The sequence below is a fragment of the Giraffa tippelskirchi genome, chromosome 4 (assembly GCF_054371585.1).
Source record: "Giraffa tippelskirchi isolate mGirTip1 chromosome 4, T2T-mGirTip1v1.2.pri, whole genome shotgun sequence".
NCBI classification, from domain to species: Eukaryota; Metazoa; Chordata; class Mammalia; order Artiodactyla; family Giraffidae; genus Giraffa; species Giraffa tippelskirchi.
Window position 1 is genome coordinate 34,117,391 of NC_137278.1, and position 20,121 is coordinate 34,137,511.

Consider the following 20,121-nt stretch of genomic DNA (forward strand, 5'->3'; position numbering starts at 1 on the left):
ATGTCTGATAAAATTTAGCATTCTGCTTTATTTTTCTGAGGATTATTGGTTCATTTTTCAGTTTCTTGCCTCGACTTAAACTTCTTCCCTCACAGAGGACAGACACTGATGTCTTTGCTCAGTTTTTTCTTTTTTTTTAATCTGACATTCTAGGAATCACCCTGGGTTTGCATGGTTAATGATTTTGAAAAAGATAGTGATGGCCAGAGACCTTGAGTTTCTAAGGCTCTGTTTATTGGTCTGTGTGTAGGGTGGGAAAGGAACACAAATTTGCAGCCAATTCTTAAGTTTCTTTTCACTTAAATTTTACGTGAGTTGTACAAGTTGCTCATATATTTTGGAAATTAAGACCTTGCCGGTCACACCTTTTGCAAATATTTTGTCCTATTCTGTAGGTTGCCTTTTTTGGTTTTTTGTTTTATAGTATCCTTTGTTGTGCAGCTTGGACAGCAAAGAGATCCAACCAGTCCATCCTAAAGGAAATCAGTCCTGAATATTCATTGGAAGGACTAATGCTGAAGCTTAAACTCCAATACTTTGGCCACCTGATGTGAAGAACTGACTCATTGGAAAAGACTCTGATGCTGGGAAAGATTGAAGATGGGAGGAGAAGGGGATGACAGAGGTTGAGATGGTTGGATGGCATCACTGACTATGGACATGAGTTTGAGTAAGCTCCAGGAGTTGGTGATGGACAGGGAAGACTGGTGTGCTGCAGTCCATGGGGTCACAAAGAGTTGGACACGACTGAGCGACTGAACTGAACTTCCTGTGCAAAAGCTTGTAAATTTTATTCAGGTCCCATTTTGTTCAGTTTTATCTGTACTGCCTTGGGAGACTGACCTAAGAAAACACTGATACGATTCATGTCAGAGAATGTTTTTCCTATGCTCTCTTCTGGGAGTTTGGTGGTGTCATGTCTTATGACATCTTTATGTCATGTCTTTACATCTTTAAGCCATTTTGAGTTTATTTTTGTGTATGGTGAGAAGGATATTTTCTGACTTCATCGGTTTACATACAGCAGTCCGACTTTTCCAACACCACTTGCCAAAGAGACATTTCTCCATCATGTATTCTTGCCTCCTTTGTCAAGGATTAATTGACTATATGTGTCTGGGTATATTTTGGGGCCCTCTATTCTGTTCCATTGATTTATATATCTGTTTTTGTGCTGATACCACATTATTTTGATTATTGTAGCTTTATGGTATTGTCTGAAGGAGGGTTATGCCTCCTGCTTTATACTTTTACTTCAGGATTACTGTGGCAATTCTGGGTCTTTTACAGTTTCATGTCAATTTTAGGATTATTTGTGAAAAATGTCATGGGTAATTTGATAGGGATCACATTGAGTCTGTAGATTGTTTTGGGTAGTATTGTCATTTTAACAATATTAATTCTTCCAATCCAAGGGCATGGGACAGCTTTCCATTTACTTGAATAATTTTCAGTTTCCTTTATTAATGTTTTATAGTTCTCAGCATGTAAGTCTTTCACCTCCTTGGTCAGTGTTTGTTCGACTCTTTGTGACCCCATGGACTGTAGCCTGCCAGGCTCCTCCATCCATGGAACTCTCCGGGCAAGAATACTGGAGTGGGTTGCCATTTCCTTCTTCACCTCCTTGGTCAAGTTTATCCCTAAGTATTTTTTAATGCAATATTAAAAGTGTTTTTTTTTTAATATTAGGTCTCTCTGATATTTCATTGTTAGTGTAAAGAAGTGCAGCTGATTTTCGTATGTTAATCTTATATCCTACTGCCTTGAGAATTTATCAGTCTAGTAGTTTTTGTGTGGAGTCTTCAGGGTTTTCTATATATAAAACCATGTCACCTGCAGATAATGACAATTTTACCTCTTCCCTTCCAATTTAAATACCTTTTATTTCTTTTTCTTGTCTGATCTTTGTAGCTAGGACTTCAAGCACTATGTTGAATAGAAGAGGTGGGAGTGGGCATCCTTGTCTTGTTTCAGATTTTAGCAGGAAAGCTTTCAGCTTTTCACTGTTGAGTATTATATTGACTGTGGGTTTGTTGTAAATAGCTTTTATTATGTTGAGATATGTTTCCTTTATACCTACTTGTGGTAAGAGTTTTTATCATGAATGGATATTGAATTTTGTCAATGCTTCTTCTGCATCTATTGAGATGATCATGAGGTTTTTGTCTTTTATGTGGTATATCACATTGATTGATTTGCATATATTAAACCATCCTGGTGAACTTGGGACAAATCCCATTTGGTTGTGGTGTATGATCTTTTTTATGTGTTGTTGAATTCAATTTGCTAATATTTTGTTTAGAATTTTTGCATCTATATTCATCAAAGATATTGGCCTATAGATTTCTTTTTTGGTGGTGTCTTTGTCTGGTTTTGGTACCAGGGTAATGGTGGCTTCATAGAATGTTTTTGAGAATACTCCCTCCTCTTCAATTTTTTTGGAAGAGCTTGAAAAAGATTGGTATAAGTTCTTCATTGTATGTTTGGTAGAATTTACCTGTGAAGCCATCTGGTCCTGGACTTTGGTTTGCAGGGAGTTTTGTTCTTTATAGATTTTATTTCACCTCTAGTGATCTTTCAACTTATCTATTTCTTTTATTTTTTTTTTCAAATTATCTATTGATTCAATTTTGGTAGGCAGTATGTTTCTAGAAACTTGTCCATTTCTTCTAGGTTGTCAAATTTGATGGCATATGATTGTAATGTTTCCTTATGTTTTTGGTATCTCTGCAGTATTGATTGTTACGTCCCCTTTTTCATTTCTTATTTTGTTTATCTGGGTTCTCTTTTCTTCTTGGTGAGCCTGGCCAGATGTTTGTCAATCTTGTTTACCCTTTTAAAGAAACAGCTCTTGGTTTTATTGTTTTTTTTTTCTTTCTATTTTTTTAATCTCTATTTTATTTATTTCCTCTCTGGTATTTATTATATCCTTCCTTTTGCTGACTTTAGGTTTTGTCTATTACTCTTTTTCTAACTTTTTTAAGTGGTAGATTAGGTTGTTTGAGATTTTTCTTCTTTTTGAGGATGGCCTATATAGCTATGAACTTCTCTCTAAGAACTGTTTTTGCTGTATCCCATAGATTTTGTATGGTTATGTCTCTGGATTGATAATGAAACAACACCTTTCAGCAAATTTAATGTATCTCAATATACACTTTGTATATTGTCGTTCACCTCTTCCTTTTTAGAACAGTGCCTCATGCCCTACACTCTGCTTCATTTCTCCATAAAACTTTACTTCATTGGTGAAGTGAAGTAGACACTGGGCTAGATCTTTTGCTTATATTATTCAATTTTTTAAAATGTATGAACTATAGAGTACAAGTATATCCTCGGTCATAAAAATCTTTTTTTTCTTTTTTAAATTAAAAAAAAAACAAACTTCTATTTACAGCAGAGACCAAAGCTTTCTTTGAAGAGCAGTTTACCCCCCACCCCCTCAGGCATGAAGCCTGAAAGACCAGGAGATGTGCTGAGTGGGACATTTCTCAAAGATCAGGGGACAGCTGCTCTAGCACCTGTATTCCTCTATTTGTGAAGGTGCTGGCAAAGCCCAGTGAGGAGCTGTGGCAGTAGCAACCAGCCTGGTAATCTAGAGGTAGATCCAGGTTCCCACCTGGGATGCCTGGGGCTCAGGGCTATTGCTGATCACTAGAGATGTCATCTTCCCATTTCACTTTGACCTCTTTTTAGTAGTGTCTAGATCAGACACTGGTTCTCAAACAATAGCTCATGGACCAAATCCAGCCTTTACCTCTTTTTGTATGATCTGTGAGCTAAGAATGATATTTACATTTTTAGATTGATTTTTTTTTTCATGTGAACTTCTGGTTATTCCAGCATTTGTTGAAAAGCTGTCTTTTCTCCTTGTATTGTCTTTGCACTCTTATTCAGAGAGCAGTTGGCTCTCTGTGGGTGTATGTCTGGGAACTCTCTCTTGTTCCATGGGTCTATTTGTCTGTTCTTCCAATATCACCCTATAGCTTTATGGTAACTTTTGAATTTGGGCAGCGTCAGTCCTCCGACTTTGTTCTTCTCTTTCAATATTCTGTTGGCCATTCTGGGTGTTTTGCCTCTCCATATAAACTTTAAAATCAGTTTGTTGATATCCAGAGAGGTTTTTATGTTTTTTTAATGGTTAAGAAAAATAAAGATATTTCATGGTATGTGAAAATTATATGAAATTCAAATTTGTCTCTATAAAGTTAATTTGTTTACATATTATCTATTGTAGCTTTCATGGTACAAACAGAGCTGAGTATTTGTGAGAGAGACTGTATAGTCGGAAAAATCTAAAAGACTGACTATCTGGCCCTTTACCAAAAGTTGATTGAGCTGTGGTCTAGATCCTAGGCTGTGACTTACACTTAGTTTGGTTCTGAGCATGGCCCATGGGGCCAGACTCCCTGTTTTCAAATCCCTCCATCACCATTTGTTCACTGTGTCATCTTTAAAATGTCTCTGACCCTTTCTGGGCCTGTTTCTTAACTGTAAGGTGGGGAAGATATCATTTATCTCACAGAGTCGTTGTGAAGATTAAATGAATTATTTCATGTAAGTGCTTAGAATAGGGCTGGGTACCTAGAAACTGGATATAAATATTGACTTCCTTACGTGTTTTTATCCTGGCTTAAAAAGAACATTACCAAAATGGTCTCAAATCTCTCCCCTGCTAATGCATCTACCCCACTACTTCCCAGAGTGATGATCATCTTAAAACACACCCTAATGCTCATCTCTTCAAAGATCTGTCACAGCTTCCTGTTGCCTATGGAGTAGCCTGGTGTTGACAGCTCCACAGCCTGGCTGCCATCTGCCTGTGCAGCCTCATCTACCTTGCCCTCCAGTTATGATCCCTGTGCTCCAGCCCTTTCAAGCACTCTGTGTTTGTCCACATCTCAGCACCTTCCCATCCTGTGGTTCTTTCTGCTCAGAAATATTTCTTCTGGGCATTTCCAAAGGGTCACTGAGATCTGGAGGCAGGATACAACCCACATTTCTGTTATGAGTTCCTATGTAGAAATCAATGCTAGATTGCATTGTAGGCGTGAAATGGAAATACACTCTTATCCCTCATGAAACTCCAGATAAATTCTTTTCCGGTTCAGGAAGCAAAACTGCAAAAGAAGGCTGGAGTGGAAAAGAAATCAAGTCCCCTCTCCCCAAGTCAGGCCTCCCTTCGGCCTTGTCTGATGCTGTCTGGGGGTTCTTGCATGGCATGCTCATTCAAGGAATGTGCACCCTGGACAGAGAACTGGGTGGAGAGAAGCCAGAGGGAGCAATGGAGCCAGACCTCTGATTACATATCAGTATCATAAATGTTTCTTGAAGCTGTTGAAGTAAGCATCAAGATTATATATCAATGTGAAAAAGAAAGCTCAAGATACAGCATTAAAGGAGTTTGTGGGATACAACATTGCATCCACACTGATTACAACTGAATGAAAAGTGAGACTGGTCAGGAGCCTGATGGTGGACATGAGTGTAAGCACATGAAACCACTCTTGGCTGTAGAGATGCTGTCACCGTGGGTGATTGTTTTTGTTCCTTTGTTTAGAGTGCTGTTATTGTGCTATACCCTTATTTGTGTATTTAGAAAGCTAAAGGTTTGATGGGGAAACTCATTGGCTTATAAAGTGAATTTCTCATTGTACATAAAATTTTTAAAAAATTAAGTTTTAAAAGACTGGCACGAAGTAAACTGGGACGAGAACAGTGTCTTAGCAGTCTCTCCACCTTCCTTTTCTTCCTCTTCATTTCATGTTCAGTAAGATGTCTGAAGACAGCCCTTGTCCAGCCACCATGTACAGTCATGGCTATTAGGAATGCCACTATTAGCTCTTGTCTTAAGCTCATATCACCCTTCAGACTGTTTCAGAATGTCCTCCGCCTTCCCTGATTCATCCTGGATCCCCAAACAACAGTAGTTATTTGTCTAACATCACTCTCTCCTAGAGTTCTGCCCTTCACTAAGGAACCCACAAAGCAATCTGTGGTAATGTGTCCATGCAAGATATAGGGTTATTGCTAACCCCTCCCAGATAACACTTTTGCTTCTCAACCTAGGAATTCTGCCTTAAGAGGATGCATTAATGGATGTACAGGGTCCCAAACAATGTAAGTGATAGTTGGAAGAATGGAACCTGGACTTTCCTAACACAAGGGGCATTAATGAGCAGGGCAAATAGGTAGGGCGGAGAGGAAAAGCAGGAAAGCTGTGAATCTAGAGCAGGGAGTTAATTCCAGATAAATAACCAGGACAGTTCTTGCTTTCTTTTAGGAACGACCCAGGCCCATACTTCCCCCGGAGAGAACACACTGGAAGAGCAGCTATGGCCAGAGGTAAGGGCTTTGTCCTCATGGGAGAGGTAGTGCCTTCCCTTCTGAAGGGTGAATCCAAGTCTTGATACAAGTTGACAGGCCCTTCCCTGAGGCTTTGGGGGGATAGGCTGGATGAGCTGCTTCCCCAGGGACAGGTAGGTTGCCTGGCAGTGTGGAGGCAGCATAACTGTAGCTCCTGGAATCTGGGGCTCAAAATCTCTTCAGACTGAGCAGGTGGTTCCCAGAAGTACCCAGAAAGACTTATAAACAGCCTAGTTATCTCTGTGAACCTTGAAGCAGATGCTGTGAGTTTTCCGAAGTCATTTGGGTGAGGTTTTCCCAGAACATCTACAAGATAAGAGTTGAGAGTACATGCTTTATCTCTTACTGAAATCAGTAATTCATGAGAAATTAACTTGTGTCTCCTTGTGATGGATGTGCAACCAATTTACTGCACATTTTCCCCCATTGGAGTATTTCCCCTTTTGTTCTCGGTTCTGGGAAGAATACATATGATCTCCTTTCCCAAAGTCCTCCACCTGATTCACAGAAGTGGAGGCTGCTCTGGATGTACACAGGCATCTGAGGCAGCCAAGTGGTCTTGAGGACCAGCCCTCCCCCACCACCAACCTGTTTTCAGCAGCCCCTCTGGGCTTAGGACACATTCTGTTCCAGTGGGGACACAAGAGTCTCCCAATTTCCACTTTATCCAATTCCCAGCTTTAAATAACATAATGCCCCATATACCCACTTTTGTATAAGCAATCAAATTTAAAGGAAAGTAGATAATACAAAAAATATAACACCATAGAAGAGATTTAAAAGTTTTTTTAGTATAGATATATTTGGTCTCTTCTTAGTGATTTCCTCTTTATTGTGATAAAATATACATAATATAAAATTGATCATTTTTGAGTGTACAGTTCAGTGACGTTGAGTATATTCACATTGTTGTGTACTTGTTGCCACTTTCTATCTCCAGAACTTTCTCATTATCACAAGAGTTGGTTTTTATTCTTTATCCTGCCTCCCTCCCTCTCCACCCCACTGTTCTGAGGCATCCTTACTTGCCACCTCTGAAATCGTTCTCAACAGGCATGTCTCCTTTTACCAAGTGAATTGGCTAAAGGGTTAAAAGAACATGACTATGGACAATTGTTGCTTCTGGATTTTGAGCCTCATAGAATAAGTACGTGGTCATTTCTACATCAAGCTTTCAGGACCTGTAATGTTTCCTTACAAGGCAGTTGATATTTCTGACATTTGGTTTCAGGGACAGAGCCTGAAGAGTTTTTCATTCTTTTGCAACCCAGAGAATGTGCCTTCTCTAGGATCCAGTGTGCCTTCTAACTCAGGTACGTGACCCTGAGCCATGAGCCAAGAAGGCCAGTGTCTTCTCTCTGGTGTGGCTGGGAGAGGCTTGAACCCCACTCTACTTGCACCTTTGGCTGTTCACATCTTCCCTCTTCCCTGTCCTCAGTCCCTCCTCTTTTGATATCCTCAGTCATTTCTATGGAGGGACACAGCCGAACACACTACTCAAGAGATAAAACTAACATGGCCCCATGGTGGTTTTACCTGGGTGAATGCGACCCCTGGGAGCTCACCTCCAGGAGGGTGGACCATGTCACAGGAGCTGTGGGTTGGATGGATCTTGGCTATGCACGTACCTTCCCAATCCTGTAATGTAGCCACAGTGGCTGCTCTAGACATATTTTTTCCTATAATGGGTTAGGTTCGTCTAATTCCTGGATGCTATGAATGTTGCTGTTGAACTGATCCTCTTCTCCAGCTTTATCGTGTTACATGGCTGCATTATAGACTATGTTTAATGGCTTTGTTTGTTTGCATTGTACTGGCTTACAAGGATTTCCAGTTAAGCATTCTACTCTTATTATTCTGTCATGTAAGAAGTGTGGTTAGAAAAAGAAATCGACGTACTTCTTAGGAAGTGGCTTCTTTAGGAGGCTTACCCTTAATGCCCCCATAACATGACCAAGGAATATATCAGTGGTTTCTAAGGAAACTTAATTTTAAGGATGCTGGTGACCCAGGTAGGTCGTGGAGGCTTCCTGCAGCTTGTGTCTGATATTTATGAGTGTTCACAGGCTGTTCACAGCCCTGTTCTCTGGCAAGCCTCTAAGCCGACATGATCTCTTTTGAAACCAGATGGTTTTCATTTTAATGTGTTGCTCTCTTATTAATGGTGGCCGAGAAATGCAGAGTCAAGGGATAGAGGGAAGTGAGAGGCAGAAAGAGCGCCAGGTGAGAAGGAAAGGAGGTTCGTGAGTAACCTTCCATGGGACACCTACTTGGAGATCCTGAGACCAGTCGGCAGTGTGGCCTCCACTGAGGACTGAGCCTCTTTGGAGCAGGTTTAGGGCTTCCAGTGACTTCTTGGTCTTCAGATTCCCACTCCCACAGCCAACCTTGGGGCATCCTTGGGGTGAGGGCCTTGGGTCTGCTTCTCCCATTTGGCATTCTGGGCCCACATTGTGCAAAATGTAGATCTGATCTTACATGGGTTCTTGTCTTTGCAGTTCACTCTTTGAGACCTTCTGATATTAAATTTGTGGCAGCCATTGGCAATGTGAGTATAGCAAGGAGATGGAAGTGGGAGGCGGGGTTTGAGACTGGGGATTCTTTGAATGAGCTCCTAGTAACCAGGAAGAGTGTTTCACTTGGGGTGAGAGAACATTCTCTGAACTGGAAAAATCCTAAAATCTAGGGTTCTGAGTTGATGTTGTTGTTTTAAATTGAGTGACTGACTTTCTTTACATTAGGATCAAGAAACTTTTGAACTTTCTCATGAGTAAATCAAACCTATTGATAAATAAGCCAAAGATCACACAGAATTTTAAAAGCAATCTCTTAAACTTTCTGCTTATGAGATAAGGAAGAAAATGTCCTTATCTGCTTGGCAAATTTTTAAAAATACACCCATCTTTGCTAATAAATTTGAAGTGGTATTGTTTTATGTGGTCAGGAACTGAGAAAGGGAGCAATAAGGGAAGGATGGAAAGAGAGGAGAGAGGGTTAAGCAGAAAGAGAGGAGGGTTGGAGAACAGAGCCAGTGTGATTTCCCGGTCAGTCCTGGCTTCCCGCAGTCCCACTGCCCTGGTCTCAGCACTGCTGCCCCACAAGTCCTAGCCGTCCCAGCTGCATAGACCACTAATCAGATGTTCTCATCTCTGCCCTGTACCCCTCACACCTGAACCAGTACACCCTCGCCTCTCCCCTTCCATGTCTTCCTCCCATCTCTGCCTACCTCATTTCCTTCTTCATGTCCTCTGTGTCATCGCTGTCCTCTGCACCCCTGCAGCCTCAGCCCCTGCCCCTGGTCCAGGCTGCCTCCTTGCTGCAAACCCATCCCGCTACCCTGCACACAGCGCTGGCCATAGGTGAAGTCTTCACATTAGAAAAACTGACCAGGGCCCAGTGAAATCTGCAGCCAGGGCTTCCACCCTTGTTCTTTGCTACTTGTGGTGGTGGGGTTAAACCTGCACATGTGACTGTGTGTGTGACTGTGTGTGTGTGTATGTGTGTGCACATGGATGAGAGTGAAGGCAGAGGTGTCCCAGGGGGAGGGATGTAAAGGAGAGGTGGGAATAATGAGAAGAGAGATTTTCTGTCACGAGGAGCACATTGCCGCTGCCAGCCTGTGTGTCCCTGCATGCTGATGGTGACATCGCAGAGCCAGGAGTGTGTGACATTGGCTGGAGGACTTGAGAATTCTCCTTCCTGAGGCAGGGAAATCCCCTGCAGGGAACTCTCCACTCCAAGCCAGGTTTCTAAATTTAAACCAATCAGAGGTTTCCACTCTTTGGTCCTGGCTCTGAGAGAGTTCTTGACTCATGAATTATTCAACCTCACAGCTCTTGCTGTCAATCAGCTCACCCTCTCCTGGAAGCCCAGGGTGCTGGGAGATGCTTTCAGTCCATGACTGTCTCCCAGCCCCCGATCATTATCCTCAAGCTGACGACACCTCAACCTTCAGGATAAGCCCCAAGAGCACAGTTCTTAGGAGGCTGCCTGCCTCTGTCTGCCCTGAGAGTCAGCTCTCATGAACTCAGCCTGGTTTATGAAAGACATCAGGCTAGGGAAAGATAATGGAAGACAGTGAAATGAAAACGAAGGCGGAAAGCAGGTGCCTTTGCTCCAGGTTCCTGGAGCTTCCTGTCACCAAGGCCAAGCATTTACTTGTGACCAATGCTAGCAGTTGTTTAATTGCTCTGGACTTTGTTTTCCTCACAGAATGTTAAAGATGAGAATCATCAAAACTGTTTTCAAACTAACACTTGTGATAGATGTTCATTATAAGGAAAAAATAAAAACAAATGTAGATAGTATTAAAAAATGGAAGATCTAATTCATATCTCTTATTCTCTTGCCTCAACAGCCACATACACACACACACACTTGAGTATATAGGGTGTGTGTGTGTATGTGTGAGAGAGAGTGTGTATGACCTAAATAGGGTTACACTGCAATATGCTATCTGTGACCTTTTTTCCTCTTTAATTAAGAGTCACAGACATTTGCCATGCCAGGGAGGTTATAATCCACTCTATCAAATTCCTTGAAGCCAGGGCTTGTGTCTCAGTTATGTGTCTCTAGGGCCACAGAACACATAGCCAGTGAAGAGTGTGGGGAGAAAATGGCCGGCAGCAGGCAAAATGGTGGCAGGGGAGTTTGCTGGGCTTGTTCCAGTCTTCCCCTCTGTGACCTCTCCCTGAGCTCTTTCATACTCTCTCTACCTTATTCCTCTCGTTCTCTCCCTTCCTTCCCCTCACCACTCCCATCTGGCTTTTCTGAGGAAAACCTCTACTGTCAGTCAGGTCCACTTTGGTCAGGTACAGGCTGACCCTCTTTGCCTCAGTCCCAGAGGCAAGCCTCCCTCAGGACTTCATTTGACTTGTATTTGCATGTGGTCTTCTGTTTAATGTGTTACCTTCCCCTAGAAAAAATTTTTTCACACTCCCTCTCATTGAAAAGAAGAGAGGACTCCATCCCCATCAGAGGAGAGTCAGCCTGCCCACCCCAGAGGGAGGCACAGGTGTGGCCGATTTTTACAGACTAGCTGTCTTTGAAGCTGGGTCCTTAGGGATAGGCAGGCCCTTTAAAGGGAAGCAGCAGCAGGCTGGGTGTAAGGTAATGTGGGTACAGCATCACCTGTCATCACCACACCTGGAGACACTGTCTTCTAGGAATTTTGAGAGAGAGAAATTTGCATCAGAACCTGTGAAAATAATACTATTGACAACAGCTAATATGTGCTGAGCACTTTCAATGTTCTGGGCACAATTCCAAGCACTTCTCTTCTTAGTCGCTCAGTCGTGTCCGAATCTGTGTGACCTCATGGATTGTGCCCACCAGGCTCCACTGTCCATGGGATATTCCAGGCAAGAATACTGGAATGGGTTGCCATTTCCTCCTCCAGGGAATCTTCCCAACCCAAGGATCGAACCTGCGTCTCTTATGTCTCCTGCATTGGCAGGCGGGTTCTTTACCACTAGCATCATCTGGGAAGCCCCCAAGCATCCCTGGGACCTCACAAAAGACAAGATTCCCATGGTCTCATCTCAGCCCTATGACCAGGGAAACTCTCCAACTGAGTCCTGTGTGATTCAGCTTTTACCAGGAGGACAATCAAACACTTACATTGTTCATTCAAAAAATAGTATTGAGTGAGTATTTATTGAGTACTTGTGATGCATCAGATGCTGTTCTAGGTCTGAGGAATATAATCAAGAACAAAACAGGCAAATTCTTGCCCTCCTGGAGCTTACATTCTAGGCAAGGGAGACAGACCACACACATTTTAGATTATATATTAGATTATCTAATTATTTTAGAGTATGGAAAGTCACAATGAAACAACCTATTGTGTTTCTATGAAGGATGTTAACATTCTACAGAGACACATTTAAGTCTTAAGCTCTCCCACCCAGTTTTCTAATCTGAAGAAAACTTTTACACCTGTTATTCCCTGAGTTTGGACCAGCAAGCTTTGGAGAAAATCTAACATTCTTTCTTCCCTCCCTGAAAAATGAATACAGGCAGGTCTGGCCATTTTCTGGATCCAGGAATTCCCTTTTGTTGGTGGGAGGGGCTGTACGGCAGGCAGCTGGAGTCTCCCCAGGACAGGCTCTGCCACCTTCCCTTGCTGGGCTGCTCACACCCCATATCTTTTCCAGCCTCCAGACTCAGGGACGGATAACCTGGAGGAACAAGAATGGTAATTGTCTGGGAACCCCAGAGCAAGAGAGCTGAGCTGAGCCTCCGTGTTGGTCCCCTCTTGTCTCCCTGCTTCATTGGCGGGGAGACCTGAGGGCCAGGAAGGAGACGCCTTCTCCAGGCTCCCTTAGGGGCAGGCAGAAGAGTGGAGACCAGAACACAAACTCCTGCCTCTTCATCCAGCGCTCTGTGTGGGAATCCCCCTGGCTCCCTGGGGTGAATACGGGAGGAACAGCGGGAAGGGCTGAATGAGGGATTCTTGCTCTCTTCCTCCAGCCTCTGTGCTCTGCTCCGGGGGATGCAAGGAGAGTTGGACCAGGGTCAGGCTAGTTCTATGTGGTGGTTTGTGTCCCCTTCCAACTTGGGACCAGACTAGAGGGGTGGGGAGGAGGGTCCAGAGCTGCTCACCCCATTTTGGCAACTCCATTGCCCTCTGAGATGTGCCTCTGTCTCCAGGAAGGATAAATCCAGAATCAGAGCAATGCTGAGCCAAAGCCTGTTGTGAAAGAGACCACAGAAGCTTGAGGGCAAGCATTGGTAAGCGACAAACTCAGGCTGACATTTGTATGTTTGCTTCTACTTGCAGGACCGAAAAGCAGGAGCCGCAAGCGTGCATAGGAGTGGTAACTGGTGAGTTCAGTGTTTTCATGGCCGGAATCCAGATTGTCCCTGTCCCTCCCAACACAGCAGCCCTTTGGTGAAAGAAGAGGATGTGCCCTACTGGCCACATTGTGGCAGAGCCTGAGGAAAGGGGGAGTCATTCTGAGAGGACAGAGAGGGAGCCAGGGTGTGAAGAGTCATGTCCCTTGAAAAGAAGGCATAAGAGAGGTGTCCGAGGGCCCCTGAGTGAGAAGACTCCAAGAGACATGGGGTTAAGGTTAAGGGATGTAGGAGAGGGGTCAGGGGTGCCTGGGTCAAAATCCTGAGGCTCCTTCTCCCCCAGGACCCCAAGGCTGGACTTAAGCACTTCATCTGCGAAACTGTCTGCCATTCACTGCCGCCACCACCACACCCAGGAGAAGACCCAGCTCCAGTTATCAGTTCATTTCATTTTGTAGTAACTCCCTTACTTACAAAATAGATATATCAATTGGTTTCAGCAAAGTGAAATGAAAAGAATGAAAACTTAACTGTAATCCCTCCATCTAGAGATAATCATTGGGCTTCCCTAGTGGCTCAGATGGTAAAGTATCTGTCTGCAATGCAGGAGATCTGGGTTTGATTCCTGGGTCAGGAAGATCCCCTGGAGGAGGAAATGGCAACCTACTCCAACATTCTTGCCTGGAGAATTCCATGGACAGAGGAGCCTGGCATCTACAGTCCATGGAGTTGCAAGGAGTCAGATAATCAGTATTAACATTCATGAGTTTGGGTTGAGGATGAAGAAGTTGTAGCCCCAGGTGACTGAGGGGGCTGCCCAAGCGGACAAAGTGCAATGGACGACTCCTGCTCTCCTGCCCCTTCTCTCTCTGCTGCCTGCACAGTGTTAGCTCCCTTCAGATGCAGCACCTCTAAAGCCCTCTTCTGGGTTCTGCTCCAAAAAGCCCCAGGCACTTGTGGATGGGGACAATAGAAAGAGGGGCCGGGGAGGGGGACACCCCTTCACCGTCATGACACTCTCCCCGTCTGCCCTCTCCTCTCTTGGGAGCAGACATAGCCTAACTGCTCCTGACAGCGCTATTTTTAGCGGTCCTCTGGCTGTCAGCTCTGGAAAGCGTCTTCTGGGTGCTCCCCGGAGCCTTCCTGCGCTGCTGTCACTCTCAGGAGGAGGGAGGGCAGGGAGGCAGCCTGCCGGGCACCCCATCCCAGCACACTTTCCCTAATGAGTATGTAGCGCAGGACAGTGAAGAACTGTGGGATCTGAGTGCTCAGGCTCAGATCCCGGCCACCTCGGGCAGCTGGTGTAGCCTCCCCCAGCCTCGGTTTCCCTTCACACACACACACCTCAGGGCTTAGCGCTTGGCTGGCCTAGCACCTGATGGATGCTCCCTCTTCTCAACTCAGTTCACTTCTAAGGGCCTGCTACAAAGTGGACTTCACAGCCCAAGGCAGGTCATGCTTTGGGGCAGGGGCAGTGACCCTGGCACCTCACCCCAGAGTTGGTCAGTCTTTACAGGTGACCACCAGCTGCCAGGACCACAGTCTCAAACCAACTCTCTCTTTAGTCCTTTCAGATGTCATCAGACACTTCAGCCCATCTGTTCTGAAGCCCATATGCGCCCTTGGGACGGGAGTGGTACGCAGTGATGCTGCTGAGTAAGCTCTTTTTCTGGCTCTCTGCAGGGCTAGGCACCCTGTCGTCTTTGGCATCTAGATGGGAGGATTTGATGGGGGTGGGTGGGGGGAGGGTGGAGGTGCTGGAAGAGTCAAAGAGGCTTTAAAAGAGACATCTGTGTTAAGTCAAAGCCAAAATGTGTCTCCCGTGCTGACTTTAGTCTGTTGATGGGCCTAACAAAAAAATCAGGTCAATATCTGCCTTCCAGGACTCAGGAGGGGTGCAATGCAGCCTCCTGCTCAGAGCCTTGTGCATAGGCTGGGGCAAGCGGCAAGGTTTCAGCCCCTGACAAAGTTGTATTTAACTGAGTTTTCTCTTGGCTCTCTTCCCTCTGTGCAGAGACTTGTGGATTCAGGCAGAAGACCTGGTGAGGAACATGAAAGAGAACCAGGTGAGAATCCATCTGACTCTGCTGGGGGCTGTTCCATCTGCTGGGAGGCCATCAGACCAAAGACACCAGGCAACCAAGGCCCTGCGGCCACCATGCCCTGAGGCCATCATGCCCTGAGCTTGGCACCCGGTGTGGCCTGGGCCCTCCAAGAACACTCCTGCCCCTGGTATCCTCTGGAAGCCAGTAGAACACAGGGCGGCTTCTCATATCCCCAGTATGGTCCTGCCAGAGTCAGCAGATGAACTAAATAACTTCTTGCTCAGCAAGGTGGTTGAAAGCTTGGGATCTAGAGGGACACCTGTTAGAGGGTGAATCCTGAATTTCCACGTACTGGCTGTGTGAGGTAAGGCACTTAACCTCTCTAAGCCTCAATTTTCCCATTTATGAAATGAGAGTAATATGAGGGCCTGCAGCGCAGGGCTTGGGGTGGATTCAGTGAGGTGGTGGGTGTGCTTGGCACAGAGGCGGTGCCCAGTGAAAGCTTGCAGCTGTCATTGTCATTGAAGAGACTGTTCCTGTCATTATTAATCATCATACCCATTCTAGTTCTTGGGTGGAAGCTTCTGTCACATGCATCCTGGGGCCCTAGTCCTCACTCTTCTAGCAGTATAGACACCCTTAACTCAGAAGCTCACATATGAGTTTGTAATAAACTGTCTCTAATCTTTTGTGCTTTCCTTATGGACAAGTATCAAATTCAGGCAAGCTTTGCTACCAAACTGGCTTTTAATGAGGGACTTAGCCTGAACCACTGGAACCAAGGGAAGCTGCTGTCTCAGCCAGCCATGCATCCATTAAAGAGTTTGAGTGTTCAAGCCAGGTCATTCCAATTTATACAAGGAGAGGGGCAAATACAGGAGCAATGCTATAAAGAGTGGCTTCCTCCAAACTAGAGACTTCTCAAATTTCTGGAATGATCATAACATTCTGGAAAATGGCTAGAGATCTTGAATCAAATCCTGTCATTTTACAGATGAGGAAACTGAAGCCCCAGAAAGTCTTAATGACCTGTTTGAGTTCACAGCCAGTTAGTTAGAGCTAAAATCAAAAGTGCCTGATTCACATCCAGTGCTCCTCCAGAGCACCACGCTGACTCTTACAAAACAGAAGTTTGTTTTTTGTTCCACAAGTAACACATGTTCATTAGAGAAAGATCAGAAAATACAGATAAACAAAAGAATACTAAAACCATCCAAAACCATCCTTAAACCTGATGTCTAGAGATAATTACTGTTGACAAGTTGGTGTACATTCCCTTCCATAATTTTTCTAAGCACGTAAGTTTGTATACATTCTATAAAATAGTGGTGTTACTTGATGTAGATACTTTTTACAATCTAATTTTCTTGATATCATATTTCTGCTGATGGCAATTATGCTTTCCAGCATTGTTTGAACAGTCACGTAGTATTTCATGTCATGAGCGTTCCATAGTCTACACAGCAATCCTCTATTTTTAGACATTTATATTGTTTCCAACTTTCGACTCTTATGACAAGGCTTCATCATTGTAGCTAAGTCTTTCACACATCCATTTCCTTAAGACTCATTTTTGGAAATGGATTGCTGGATCTAATGGTAAGCCTCTTAAAGAAAAAAGTTTTGATAAATTTTGCCATATTGCCTTCTAGAGCAGGGATTGAACCCAGGTCTCCCGCATTGTAGGCAGATTCTTTACCATCTGAGCCACTGATCTTGGGGACTCTGATCTAGGGGATTCTAAAGTTACACAACTTTAAATACCTACCCTATATGTCTCCTTTTGAAAAAATCCATACACATGGTTTGGGGAGGGGGTTGTATGAAATCGAAAGACATGCAAAGGAAAAAGCTCTTTTGGTACCAGGTTTCCCTGCCATCTCTTTTTCATGCTATCGTCCTTTATTTCTTTTTTACAGCAACTTGACTTTCAAAATGATTGGAAGCTCATCACTGTGTTCTTCAGTAATGCTAGCCAGTGTCACCTGTGTTCCTCCACCCAACAGGTAAACCACAGGCGGGAGGTAGAAGGACTGCAGATGCTGGGGTGGGTGCCGAGTGAAGGAACTAAACCCGACTGATCTGCACCTGGCAGGCTGGGCCTGATGGTGCATATTTCCGAGTTAGGGCAGGCAGGTAGACAGACAGATATCTAAGGGTCAAGGAACCATATTGAGGGACATGCATACACGCATGCTTAGTCACTCAGTCATGTCCAACTCTTTGCGACTTCATGGACTGTGGCCGCCAGGCTCCTCTGTCCATGGGATTCTCCAGGCAAGAGTACTGGAGTAGTTGCCATGCCCTCCTCCAGGGAATCTTTCCAATCCAGGGATCAAAACCACATCTGCGTTGCAAGAGGATTCTTTACCACTGAGCTATGGGGGAATTTTTAACTCACCATCCTATCAGGAAAAGGAAACCATGATATAGATAAACTGAGCCAATGATCATTCAACAACTGAGGAAAATTCACTTTCTGATAAAAGATCATTTTGCCTCTTGTAGCTCCAATTTTATTTAAATACTGACATCAGGAGTTAAAGCGGGATCTGTACTTTGGCATTGCCTCTTAACTAGTTTACTGTGAACTCCAGTTTTAAAGGAAAGTTGTCGAGTTGTTCACATAGGTTGACTATATCGTCAAGGCTCTTTGGCATTCCCAGGAATGGGATATGAAATATGTGACTTTTAAAATATTTTATGTAGGTGACTGACTGTGACTTACCTCTTTATTGAAGAGTGTCTAGGTTAGGATGAGTTGAAGGTGAGAGGGTGGCTTAGGCTATGGTGACATTAATGGCCCACAGATGATTCTTCAGGAGCCTGCTTGCCTCCAAGATGGCCCTACCACTTACGGCAGTTCAATTACTTGCCCGCTGTCCTTTCAGCCACCTTCCAGAGCCTCCACCAGGCCATAGCACAAACAAGGGTGAAGTTTCTTGAGGTGCTGTCCTCTTATTTTCTGTGCCCCTCTCCCAAACACATACTCTTGCCTTCCTCCAAATGCCCCTTGACTCCTGGCCTACCATCAAAACTCCACTTCCTTTAGTGACATTGGACATGTAGATCTTGAAGATTGTTCTACTTCACTTCTGTTTTCTCCTGTGGCAAGTGAAATTTACATTATCTGTTTATTCTTGGCACCACCCCCTCCACTTTGGCCATTATGCAAACCAGCATGTACCCATGAATTTACACATTCATGCATTGAATGCTCAAACAAGTATTTAGGCATTGCTGTATTCCTCTGTATATCCACTCATGCATCCATTCATCCATCCATCAGTTATCTGTTCATGCATAACTTCATTCTTTCTTCTTACATGCAGGCACATATTATGGTATTTATGATGAGTTTTTCATGCTAGCATTTGACTTTTTTAATATTTGAATGTATTATTAACACTTATACTCATTCACGATTTCTTCCATACATTTTATCTTGGGTTCAAGCATTGCTGCGTGAATTCTTGCATTCTTTCGTGTATTTATTCCTTCAATACATTATATTGATTCTTAAATACATACATGGTACATTTCTGTGTGCATGTGTCCATTTATGTATTATTTACTTTTATTAGTTTATAACTACACAAGCAGTGCACAGATGCTTTCTCCTTTTAAAAATGAAACATTACAGTTAAAGCTAAAATATTCTGTAGACAACACCTCTGATCCTCTCACTTTTTTCTCCCAAATATTTTGCACATCTGTAATTCCTAGTATTCCTTTATGTGTATGTATATGAGAGAGGTTTAACATAAATAGTGTTATATTGTATGTACTATTGAACAATTTTTTTCACTAAATATTTTTGAGATATAATCATGTTGATACTTAAACAGATTAAATTTATTCCTTTAATTGCTAAATAATATCCCATAGTGTATATTTACCAGATTTTATTGTGCTGTTTCTATATTAGTGACCACTTAGGTGTTTCTAGTTTTTCACTATTGTAAACAATCTTGTTCATTTACTTGAATATAGTGTTTTTCTAAATACAGTGATTATATTTCATTGTATTCAATTATAGTGTAATTATATTTCAAATTGTAGATTGAAGTATATTAATGGGCCAAAAATCAGTTTAAAAGATTACAACCAAGGATTATAAAAAATAGAATAGAATCAACTATGAAATACTAGAGTTTATTGCACGTAGAAAGGTGAGTGTTGGCTTGTGGTTATTTTTGTTTCATTTATATATAGATCTGTATGTACTGGGTTGTGATGTGAAATATACCTCACACCATGGGTCATGATCAAAGCAGTTTGAAGAAAAGTGCCTTGAGTAGATTCTTAAACAGAGAATTGCTGGTCGTCAGATACATACACTTTAAATCTTGAAGGACTACCTAATTGCCCTCCAAAGGAGCTAAACCCATTTATAGTCTAATATCCTGGGACCAATCCCAACATGTAAGGGACTTTTCCATACCACTAAGCAGTTCTCAGATACCAGCTGGATGTCCTACAATTCAACTCAATTCTGACATGATCTACTTGGAGATAACATCAGATCCCACAGGCTAAGGGCCCAGTCCTCCAAAACTGCCCCCCCACCCCACATTTCAGATGCCAGTCCCAAGTCCAGGTTGTCATCTGAGCTTCTGCCCAACTGGCTATAGATTGGAGATTCCAACAAGCCCCTTCTTGAGTTCAGTTAGTTTTCTTGAATGGCTCACAGAACCCAGGGAAACATTTGACTTATTAGATTATTGGTTTATTATAAAAGGACATAACTCAGGTTCAGCCAGATGGCAGAGATACACAGGGAAAGGTATAGGGAAAGAGCCAGGACCCTCCATGCCCTCTCCAGGTGGGCCACTCTCCCAGCACATCCAGGTGGGAAGCTGGGAAGGTCACCAACTGGGAAGCTCTCTGAACCTATCCTTTTGGGCTTTTATGGAAG

The 20,121-nt window shown here is 43.5% G+C and overlaps 1 protein-coding gene across 1 annotated transcript in view; it reads left to right on the forward strand.

Annotated features, from left to right (window-relative positions):
- Positions 1 to 20,121, forward strand: part of PLB1 (phospholipase B1) — a 186,251-nt gene that overhangs the window by 77,964 nt on the left and 88,166 nt on the right. Inside the window, exons 7-14 of the mRNA XM_081484271.1 lie at positions 6,281 to 6,342; positions 7,595 to 7,676; positions 8,862 to 8,911; positions 12,519 to 12,559; positions 13,145 to 13,188; positions 14,724 to 14,814; positions 15,173 to 15,224; positions 17,123 to 17,209. Of these exons, the coding sequence (XP_081340397.1) occupies positions 6,281 to 6,342; positions 7,595 to 7,676; positions 8,862 to 8,911; positions 12,519 to 12,559; positions 13,145 to 13,188; positions 14,724 to 14,814; positions 15,173 to 15,224; positions 17,123 to 17,209 (509 nt within the window). The remainder of the gene's footprint in view (positions 1 to 6,280; positions 6,343 to 7,594; positions 7,677 to 8,861; positions 8,912 to 12,518; positions 12,560 to 13,144; positions 13,189 to 14,723; positions 14,815 to 15,172; positions 15,225 to 17,122; positions 17,210 to 20,121) is intronic.